This window comes from Phytophthora infestans, genomic scaffold, assembly GCF_000142945.1.
Source record: "Phytophthora infestans T30-4 supercont1.90 genomic scaffold, whole genome shotgun sequence".
Classification (NCBI taxonomy): domain Eukaryota; phylum Oomycota; class Peronosporomycetes; order Peronosporales; family Peronosporaceae; genus Phytophthora; species Phytophthora infestans.
This window is the reverse complement of record NW_003303669.1, coordinates 37798-48325: the sequence shown is the minus strand read 5'-3', so window position 1 is coordinate 48325 and position 10528 is coordinate 37798. Positions and strand designations below refer to the sequence as shown.

Genomic DNA, 10528 nt, shown 5'->3' with positions numbered 1-10528 from the left:
TGAGTCGTCTAGAGTCGCCTTACGTAAATGTCTGTACTTGGTGTCCTGCGTCTTTCGCACGTCAAAAGGCGAATCCGTGAGCCCCGAGTTGACATCCTCGATTTCCTGGAGTTGCAGCTGCAGCTGTTCGTGCTCTGCCGTCTCCATCCGAGACAGTTCTGCTAGAAGTCGGGTGCGTTCTCCCTCCTCCCCAATAGTATCTGCAAAGGATTTCCACGAAAAGTCAAGCGTGAACTCAGACTCGTTGCAGATCTTGACTGTTTTGCGAAATGCAAGCGATAGATACGTAGCGCTGGGCTCCACCAAGGGCTGGCCCAAGAAGACGTCCACGTTTACCACGCGACCTACTAGCTGGACGACTGCTATTTGGCCGCTGTCATCCTTAACCTCCAGTTCACCTTTGTTGAAGTAACCATCTCCGATGTGATACTGACTATCTAGGGGAATATAATTGTGCTATATCATATAGAGATTTCTTATATAACTGGACTGGTTGGTGGAGAATAACTCCCCTCCAGGACACCAGACTATCTAAATCACCACTTCCTCTTTTACGAACTCTACCACACAAGCGTCTTCTCCTTCTACATTCAAGACTTCCTCTTCACTATGGCCGCCTAATCCTCTCTACTTTTGTCCTCATTCAGTTCTGTACTGCCCTAACAACTCTGCGCAAATCATTCCTTCAACAGGTTATCAGCCCAACGCTTCGCCAGGGTACTGACGAGCTGAAAGCGGTAAGACGATGCGCCTCCAAGCCCCAAGGCTCATGAAGGAGATCGGAGAGAAAATCGCCCGACGGACACCAACTCGCGTGAGGCCACGTTGCCAACTTGGCTCCAGCCACTGTGCTGTAGCACAGCATGCGTAGTTATTCGCCATGCTGGGAGGTCATGAAACCCCCGCGCCAGCCATGGAGCTGTAGCGCCGCACGAGACACATACATTCCGTGCCACACCGGCCATTGCCGAGTTGTGAGGCCATGATGCCAGACCAGCCATAGCGCTGTACTATTGCTGCTGGTTGAAAAGCCGAACTAGAAGGCCACAGTGCCTTGTGCTCTACGTACATGTACGCGTACACGTACACGTACACATACACGTACATGCATTTGATGATGTACAAGTACATGTAGTACATATTTAAGGCGAAGAACTAAATACCGCCCTCACGCACCAGCAGCATTGCTGTAGTGTCACGCCATACTGGGAGGCCAAATGCCCCACTTGCGAGCTATAAAGCTGTGCTTAAAATATTCCAGCTACAAGCTGTGTATTTACTACTAGTATATGTGTACTTAATGAGATACCATTTTAAATATGTACATCTCGAGCTACAAGGCCGAATGGCACAGCTAAAACCTCGCTTAATGCAAAGCTGCAGCAGTCTACTAAATGCAGATCTACGGCTTGTTGAGAACAGGTAATCCACTACATTTTGGACCTGTAAAATAAAAATATACCTTAAAAAAACAAGAAAGAGATAAAATGAAAATGGGCAATTGTCCATACAAACATGTGTCTGGTATTTAACCAAGTTAAGAAATACGCCCAGAAATGTATGAAACTGGGAGGCAACAACGCCGAAACAATTCATTCAATTCACCAAACTTAAAAAATTTATTGCGGCAAAAGTTTCAAACATTTCCAGCATAAAGAAAAAATCTTCAATACTTTATGACTTTAAGACAAGCCTACACAAGCCTCTGTCTACAGAAAGCAACTATAGTTTTACTGCATTAGTTTCATTTTCAATGGAATCGATAGTTTACAAACCTATTGCTTGCACTTGCGAAGTATAAACAAAATAAAAATCTTCGAAATGAGAAACAACTCCATGAGCCTCTAGGGAGAAAAATAGCCCCAACGATGAGAGCCTGCAAACAAGATGCGTACATGTACACTACCAATGACACTGTTAGATGTTTTTATGCTTTGAAAGCTGTAGCCTTTCTTTAAAAATATTTGAAAACTATAAACTCTCCACACAAAAGTAAAAGCAATCACAATAATAACAAACAGCAAATACGAAATTTCAAAGTGTGAAGAAATATCCACAAACTAAAGAGCACAAAACTGGCAGTTTAATGAACAAAAGTTTAACACAACTTTCACAAAATATCTAAATATCAACACGGTGAACAGGTGTATCCTCAAAGGTTTCCTGAGTAGCCAACAATACAGCGAACAGGTTTTGACACCTCAAAATGAAAGGTTTTCTTGAGTAGCTTTCTTCAAAACGCGTGCAACAAAAGCGCTAACAACGACATCCTACTATGGTGAACAGGTTTAATCCTCTACGGTTTTCCTGAGTAGCCAAAATAACAATAAAACAAGAAATCTGTACAACCCCTGCCAAAACTGGTAACAAAACGACAAATCTGACAATAGAAGTCAAAGAAAAAAGAATGTCAATATCAAAACAAGATCTACCTCTTGTAAATGTTCATGTACGCACAGGACTGTTATTAACAGCCACCTGTGGTGCACCTGACAGATAGAGCATCATACACATTCCTCGATGTGGGAGGCTGTTGAAGTAACCATCTCCGATGTGATACTGACTATCTAGGGGAATATAATTGTGCTATATCATATAGAGATTTCTTATATAACTGGACTGGTTGGTGGAGAATAACTCCCCTCCAGGACACCAGACTATCTAAATCACCACTTCCTCTTTTACGAGCTCTACCACACAAGCGTCTTCTCCTTCTACATTCAAGACTTCCTCTTCACTATGGCCGCCTAATCCTCTCTACCTTTGTCCTCATTCAGTTCTGTACTGCCCTAACAACTCTGCGCAAATCATTCCTTCAACAACCTTCACCCGAGTCCAGATTAGGTGGAATTAGCCTCAGTTCAATCTGCACCGCTGCCCCCTGTGCCAGTGTCGCACTAGGAGGGGTCACTCGGAAGTGCTCGCTCGTTTGAAAAGTAAAAGAGGAGCCGCGTGTCCCCACATTCCTCACGGTTAGGACGCGAGTCGTGGACATCTTGACCGGACAGATGCCGAATTCGAGCTGATCGGGCAAGTCCAATGCTGCAAAACGCCCTCGCACTCGAATTGGCAACAAGAAACGCTCACGCTCTGTGCAGCACACGAGGTCTAGTGAATAATCTGTGACTTCCTGTGGGAAGAACTCGAGGACGAAGGCGATCTCCATTCCTGCGGCTACTTTGCCATTTTCTACTCGATCAGGTTTAGAGTTTCTGGCTTCCCAAGGCCAAACTCGAAAGATAGGAGACCGTGGAGACTCAATCCTGAGGCGACGCACGACGGTGTCGCAGTTACGGAAGCGGAGCTTGATGCTGAGGGGCTCGAATGGCGTGTACTCGTCGATCCAGACTTCGGCTGGCATGGCTTCGAATAAAGGCTGGTGCAAAGGAACAGTGCTCGATACATGCAAGGTGTGGTCTTCAGCATTCACCAGCTCAATGACCCGACTCGTCGCATGTTTGGAGGCATGGGCCTTTGCCGTCGAGAAGGCTGTGAGGATCTCGCTCGGCTTCTGTTAGTAAATGGACATAACACGCAGAAGTTTAGACCAATAGGATAATCCCATGACCATCGAGATGATCAGAGCGTACGAGGCGTTTGGACATGACTCGCAGTCGTACGGGGGCGCTTTTTCACCGCACAAAGGATTGTTTTTGGATCTGCCAGATGTGTCTAACCAGTGAAGAGGCACCAGAACGACTCGCCAAGTGGGCGGGTCAGCTGAAAAACAAGGATAGCTACTTTCAAGGAGAGCTGTACAGCCTTTTCTACATGTGCTTATTGCCAAAAGCTATCGGTAGATACATGTAGTGGTGCGTTGGTGAAGTTGGTGCCAATGATGACAAAAGTGTGCGATCGTACATCCGGTGTTGCAGGATTTTAACGATGAGATCAGTTCTCGAAGAAGGGGTTCCGCCGCCATGTGCGACCCATGCGAAAAAGCTGGCGCGAATTTCTCCAAATCGTGTGATCAGTCCCGAATTTCCTTTGTGACGTCACAAGGCGCTGATAGGAAAGAAGAAAAGCTCACTCGTCATGGCTGCTCGCATTAAGGATGTGCTCAAGCGCTACGGGCGCACCGCCTTCCTCTTTAACTCTACGGTTTTCGCTTCGACGCTCGCAGGCTCCTACGCTGCTATTAGTCAGGGCATCGATCTGAAGACGATCGCCAAGCGCGTCCCTTTCGTGGACTTGTCCCAGACGCCGGCACACTGGCACTCGCCTACCTGTCGACCGTAGCTACTGGCCCAGCACGAGGTGCGCTCACGATCGCCGCGTCTCCATTTCTTGCGCGTTTGCTGGTCCGTACCCGCCAGCTCACCAAAATGTAGACGAGAAGCAGCAGTAGCTCAGCAGCCTAATGCATAAGAACTCAAAATTCTTCTTGCCTCCTCAGGAAGCATTTGCTTACTGTAGTAGCTGAGTTTTTTCTTCTTTTACAGTATCATAGATCGCGTGCTGCTCGTATCATCCATAAGTGCCATATTCCAAGAGCGCAAAGCATTGCCCTCTTGGTCCACAGCAAGTCTAAACTACTACTAATGTACAGTGCCAGTAGTAGTTGGAATGTTGACACAAATGTCATTTTGCCCTGCACTTACAATGGGTTTCACTTTTTTGTCGTGCCGTGGAGCTTTGGGAAAAACGGCACTTGGAGCTTCGTGTCCAGAGGTGCAAGTTTAGGAAGCTCCTCTCCATCGACCACGATCGTGTTTGAATTTACCGCGATACTTAACCACGCCAGGCTAAGGTACGAATGCATCACGTCGGGAACGGTGTCGGGGTATTTACACAATCCACCGAAGGGGAACTGACACGAGTAGATAAACTTCTTGCAGCTGGGGATATCCACAAACGAGTGTTTGCCCAGGAGGTCGAGGGTAGCGCCGTTCCAGAAGGCGTAGCAGGAGTCGGGGCTCTTGTTGCATCGTCCCTGGAAACCTCCTTGCTGTCGGAACACCAGCCATCGCACCAGATCCGACTGCTCGCACTTGAGCTGCATCACTCGTCCAGACAAAAACAGCGACGCGATGGCAACGAATACTGCCCCGCCATGCGATTCAGCGCCAGTGCTGAGCCCGATGCCTCCGTCATAATTCTACACACAACAACGAACGATCTTGTCAGCAGTCGTGTATACGTGTTGATACCAGACACGAGTTGATGAATACTAGAGGGAGAGAGATACCAGACATGAGTTAATGAAGCGCACCATCGCCACCCGATCGACACCGGACCAGTCTTCCAGAATGTAAGATATGGCACAGGCGCAGTAGACGAAGCGCATATCTTCTTCCGATCCAGCGTTTGCTGACGAAAAGCTACAGAACCACCATCAGCATCAGGACTGTACCATCTGTGCTTGTCCCGTACCATCCTGTCGTTTTGTTCTGTAAATGTTTTAAAGATCCAATGATTGCGGCCTTGTTCACTCGACTGAGGTCATCGCCAAGCGTCCGGAGGATGCAGAGCGCAGCGAAGGTCGACGCGATGTTGCTCGAGTCGTACACCTCGCTTTGAAACTGGGACGGTGGGCAACCAAAGGTGTTCCCCATGAAGGTGCCGCCCCGGAAACCGCAGTCATCCGCATTGAGGCTGACGTCGCGGCAGTCTGGAGACACCTGTAGACTATAGACCCACTCAATGATCTGGCACTTGTCAACGAGCTCAAGTTCCTCCAGTAGTGCCAGCCCGTGGATGCAGAAGAAAGCCAACACCACGCGCTGCGAGTCCTGAGATGCGTACGGCTCAGGCAGCGACCGCAGATTCTTGAGGAAATAGCGCGTATGGAGCTCCCGGTCAAACGTGGTTGCCATCTTCGTGCCGTGCAAGAATAAAAAGTGATATTTCGCTCTAATACAATATAACAAGTACAGTACAGGGTGAAGAAAAAGAGAAAGTAAAGAAGTAGTACTTCACATCGTTAGTTATTACTACTACCGTACTTAAAAGTAGTAGTAGTAGCTTCGAGCAGCGTCATACAACCAAGTGTCAATGCAAAATCATTAGTTCAAGCTGTTTATTCGATCTGGAAAACGGCCGAGTTGGGTGGGCCTGTCATGCTCTCGTCGTCGTCCTCGGGGCGGCGGATTCGGAAGTCAAACTTGACATTCATGAGACGCTGGTTATCAGCACGGCGCATGACGGCGATTTCGCCGACCACCACGTCGCCCTCGCACACCTGCATGGGAGGGTATAGCGGGAAAACTTGCTGCCCCCAGTGTGTAGGCTGCACGAAGGGCGACGTAGTGAGCGTCACCTCCTTCTCGGCCGGGTTCTCAGCGCAACCCCTGAAGTCAACATCGAACCAGCCGGCAATGCCACCGAAGCGCGACATAACGGAGATCGGCATTGAAAACGAAGCCTTAACCTCCTTGATGTCGTCTAGCGTGCACGTCTTGAGATCCCACTTGGCGAACTCAACCTCATCGCCGATGAGGTCTCCAGCGCTGAGTTCCTCCCAAGATGACGTGTGCAACGAGTACTGTTCCTGTTCCTTGCGGAAGGCGTTACCTAGAACGCTCATATCAACACCCCAAGAGACCTAAAGGCACAGCAGCAATTGCCGTTGGAGAAAAAACATCAGTTAGTGTTAGAGGAGGCTCGACGAGAAGAAGCTCGAAAGAATGAGTGTCTCAACCTTAGTGTTGTCGATAAAGCCTCGCCACGAATCCATCGCCGAGGAGAATTCTGCGAAGCGCTTGTTGCTGTTGTCCTCGTTGCACATGGGAGCAATAAACATGCTGGCATGGGACGGGAACATGGCACCCTCGGGCTTGAGCCAGCGGTCGCGCGCCACGATGACCGAGTCAAACATGGATTCACGTAGAAGGAAGTAGCCCATCCATTCCGAAATAATGACGTCCACCTTCTCCGGCAGCTCCGCCTCCTCGATCTTGGACTGAATGACCGTGATAATGTGGTCCTGGTTGTTGGCCTTTATCACCTTGCGAGCCTGCTGTGCGATATCCGTGGCCTCCACTGCGTATACCTTACGTGCGCCAGCTTGAGCTGCCCAAATGGAAAGGATGCCACTACCAGTACCCACATCGAGCACAACCTTGTCCTTGAAGTGGTTGGGGTTCTCGAAGATGGCGTCGCGGTAGCTCTGCATGCGCAGATCGTCCGACAGCATCTGCTTCTGATGGTAAATGAAGGCATACGTGCAAAAGTAGTTGGCAAAGTCCGAGGACGACTCCCACTCCTTCTTCTTGTCCGGCGAGATGTCGCGCGGGTTCGAGTCCGTCATCTTTGAGAGGCTCTGTCCTGTATAGTGGGCAATGGCGAACAGCAAACTCTGAGTTTAACTCAGTGATGGCCACCCAAAAGGTAGAGAGATCCCTCACTAAAGTGACGAGTGACATCAGTCACTTCTAATCGCACAGTTTTATTAAAAAAGTAAAAAAAAAATCCGCTCGACCATTTCCCACCATGGGGGACGACGACTTGAAGCGTGCGTTCCAGGCTCTGTGCGGGGACTATGAGGAGCTTTTGGACGAGGCCGCGCAGGTCACACAGACTGCGGACGAGCGCGTCGGCCTGGCGTTGTTCAAGATTGACGAGGCGTGTGCGGCGGCCGACGGACTGAGGCAGGACGCGGAGCAGATCCAGGAGCAGCTGCTGACCGAGCTGTTGAACAACTGCCATGAACTCGAGGACATTTTCCTCCGTGTGAACCTCATCGAGGTAGGTGAAGGCTGCATCTACAATCATGGCGGAGCAAATATTGAATGTGCTTGTGGTTTTGACCAGCGCTTTGTGGGGCGGGTGCTAGTGACCACGAGGGAGCTCGAGAAACGCATGGAGAGCATCAGTCGCGCCGCTGGTCCTGTGTTTAACCCGAGTACCAGCGTCACCAGTTTATTCCGTTCCTTTTCCATTACGGTGCGTTGTCTGCACACTGGTTCGAGGGCGGATAGGTGGTTGACCAGCGAGCTATTTGTGTGTTGTTGCTCCTGTAGCGTGGTGCTTCAGGCGTGCCTTCAACCGATGACAAATGGAGTCCTGTGGCTTTCGACTTCAGTACAAAAGAACTCGTGGTGAGGTTAGAGAAGAGCGATGCGCGGGAGCTCGGCGTCTCGATTTCGTCTTCGTCGGCAACAGAGTCAACAGCGGAAACAGGAGGCTAGCTGACTCCAGTGGCACAAGTAACCGTTTACAATAACGATTTCTTTCATTATTAAAATTTAACAAGGAGAATAGGTTTACCCGTTTCTAAGGTTAAGGAGCAGTTTTAGCGAGACGACCGCTCAACCGGATCATGATGGGTAGACCAAATAGACCGGGCGAAGCCATCAAAACATGTGGTTTTCCAATACCGGTATCACACTGGTATTGCACTTTTTGTCTAAATATAGATTTTCATCAACTATTCACTAACTTTTCACCAACTATCACCAACTCGCCCTACTGGCCTGTTGTTCACCAGACAAGTATAGGTTCCTGGTGAAGATGTCAACAAACTATCGGATGAATGCATGAACAACATGTATTACACTCATTTATCGCCATACTTGTGACGTGTGTTCGGCTCCGTCGGGATCCACTGCTGGACCATCCGTGGCGGTGTCTACCGTCTCCCGACCAGCCTCCACTGGATCTTGACCGGTGGGATCTGGGTCCGGTAAGGCGAAGGTCAACCGTACCATTCCCATCGGCTGTGGACTCGGCAGCTCGGAAGACGACGAGGACGAAGTATCCGATTGGTCCGACGGCTCGGGACCTCCTATCCGTTCGTCTTTGAAGCGTACCCTCTCCGCGGGCCACTATTCGTTCAGCCCCGACGATGATGCCGACGATAATGATGAGGATCCTGAGGATTCCGAGGAGGCCTGAATCGCCGACGATGCTTTGGAGGAAGACATGCGGCGGGCTTTGTCGCAGTCCAGATCTGAAGCTCGGCGGAGATCTCACTCGACGCCGACCAAGCAAGTTGCTGGCGCGCTCGGATCTGGAGACGGCACTGCGGGATCCGCTATCCCGGTCGATAGTGATGATGGATCGGGCAGCGATGATGGAGAGGGGTCACCCCACGATGGTGGATCCACTAGATCTGCCTTGGTCACCGCTCCTCCTAACTCTTCTCTACCAGGCATGCTTCCCGTGGCCCCGTTCGGTCCGGATGCAACCTTCATACCTGGTCGGCTCGCGCCTTTGGCCTTCACCGCAGACGCTATCGAGCCTTGGTCCGCAAAGAAGTTGAACCGGGTAGACATCGCTTCTATGAAAATCACTGTTCTGTTCCCCTGAGCTGCCGTTTCGTACCGAGTGGATATTCCCTCGCGAAGAGGATGACATGCCGGCATCCGGGTATGTGGGTTCGTTAGTCACCAGATCCCATGTGAAAGAGTTGCACAATGCTGCACCATGGGAAATTCTGACGACTACCCTGGTGGATCCCGTTAGCTTTCGAGGTGACGTCGGTGGACGCCTCGGGTTGTTCGTTGGTGCCTTCCGAGATTTCGCTTCTAAACACCGGATTGCACTATGGGAAGGTTCCCATCGGTTCCCCCGTTTCTCGTGCCCAACTGCGGGATTTAACATGGCTGTTGAACTTCAACAAGCAGCGCGGCACCAGTCCGGTCGGGCTTGGAAGAAAGTTCTCGTGATCCTCGTGTTGGCAATTCAAGACGGTTGGTGTGACGTGGATATCTTGCTGGATCCGTTCTTCTTACACCTTCCCCGACGTGGGGATAAGGGGTCGTGGTTTCCGGGATCCGTGTCTCGTCAAGCCAACTTGGAAAATCCCAGTTCACCGCCCGGAACCTACGAACTTACTGGAGGCTCTGCGAGGGCTTGACGAAGTCGAGCCTTGGCGCATCCAATTTCGGAAAAACCCCAGCCAACATCCCGGACACCGGGTCCAGCGTCGGGCGGGCAAGTTCTGCAACGTTCAGCCCCAGACCACCTGATCCATACCGCTCTTTCACGCTGCGCCCCAGTTCCAGTCTCCGTGGATCCGTCTCGTAGTAGTAACTAGCGGCTGGAAACTGGGTCGATTTAGTCTGTTTGTATAAACTTTCTTAATCCAATTTTCGTTACTTGAATATGTGTTCTCTAACATTCTCTTGTTCGATTGAGGAGCTATGTCAGAGCCTTCCAGCGTACACTTGGATCTGAGCTAGAACTACCCTTTCAACATACGCCTGAATCTGGGCTAGATCCGCCCTGGGCTCCAAACCAAATTCGTATCAGGATCTGTACCAACTTCTGGATCCGAACTGGATCCGCGCTTGGATTCAAGCCGGATCCACCTCTTACGGTCGAGTCATCATTAGACCAATATGGTCCAAGCACTCGAAAACCCGCATTTGGTCCGAGACTCTTTGCACGTGAAGACGTCACTTTTTTTGCATAAAACAATCACTGTTTCCTCCTGATCCACACGCTTCGTGTGGATCCTTCTTCTCTTTTTCTCTAATATGACCAGCTCACATCAGTGATTCTCCCCCTCCTGGCCCACACCCCACTTGTGGGTCCTTCTTCATTCTCCCATCGATATGACCAGCTCACACCCATGGATCCCCCT

General features: G+C 50.2%; 5 protein-coding genes across 5 annotated transcripts; 2 read left to right on the top strand and 3 right to left on the bottom strand.

Moving 5' to 3' along the window:
* Positions 1–2642: 2642 nt before the first annotated feature.
* On the bottom strand, positions 2643–3605 carry PITG_19202 (uncharacterized protein; the record flags this gene model as incomplete). The annotated part of the gene is made up of 2 exons (XM_002997028.1): positions 2643–3511; positions 3591–3605. 2 exons carry the CDS (start codon positions 3603–3605, stop codon positions 2816–2818), a joined length of 711 nt encoding a protein of 236 aa, XP_002997074.1.
* Positions 3606–3984: 379 nt separating this feature from the next.
* On the top strand, positions 3985–4560 carry PITG_19201 (uncharacterized protein; the record flags this gene model as incomplete). Its single annotated transcript, XM_002997027.1, has 1 exon — positions 3985–4560. One exon carries the CDS (start codon positions 4036–4038, stop codon positions 4237–4239), a length of 204 nt encoding a protein of 67 aa, XP_002997073.1.
* A 49-nt stretch (positions 4561–4609) lies between these two features.
* PITG_19200 (geranylgeranyl transferase, putative) lies at positions 4610–5816 on the bottom strand (the record flags this gene model as incomplete). Its single annotated transcript, XM_002997026.1, has 3 exons — positions 4610–5098; positions 5189–5321; positions 5374–5816. The coding sequence occupies 3 exons, from the start codon at positions 5814–5816 to the stop codon at positions 4610–4612; spliced, it is 1065 nt and encodes a 354-aa protein (XP_002997072.1).
* Positions 5817–5908: 92 nt separating this feature from the next.
* Positions 5909–7285, bottom strand: PITG_19199 (arginine N-methyltransferase, putative; the record flags this gene model as incomplete). Its single annotated transcript, XM_002997025.1, has 2 exons — positions 5909–6544; positions 6641–7285. The coding sequence occupies 2 exons, from the start codon at positions 7247–7249 to the stop codon at positions 6020–6022; spliced, it is 1134 nt and encodes a 377-aa protein (XP_002997071.1).
* A 146-nt stretch (positions 7286–7431) lies between these two features.
* PITG_19198 (uncharacterized protein) lies at positions 7432–8043 on the top strand (the record flags this gene model as incomplete). The annotated part of the gene is made up of 3 exons (XM_002997024.1): positions 7432–7686; positions 7753–7884; positions 7975–8043. The coding sequence occupies 3 exons, from the start codon at positions 7432–7434 to the stop codon at positions 8041–8043; spliced, it is 456 nt and encodes a 151-aa protein (XP_002997070.1).
* Between the last annotated feature and the right edge of the window lie 2485 nt (positions 8044–10528).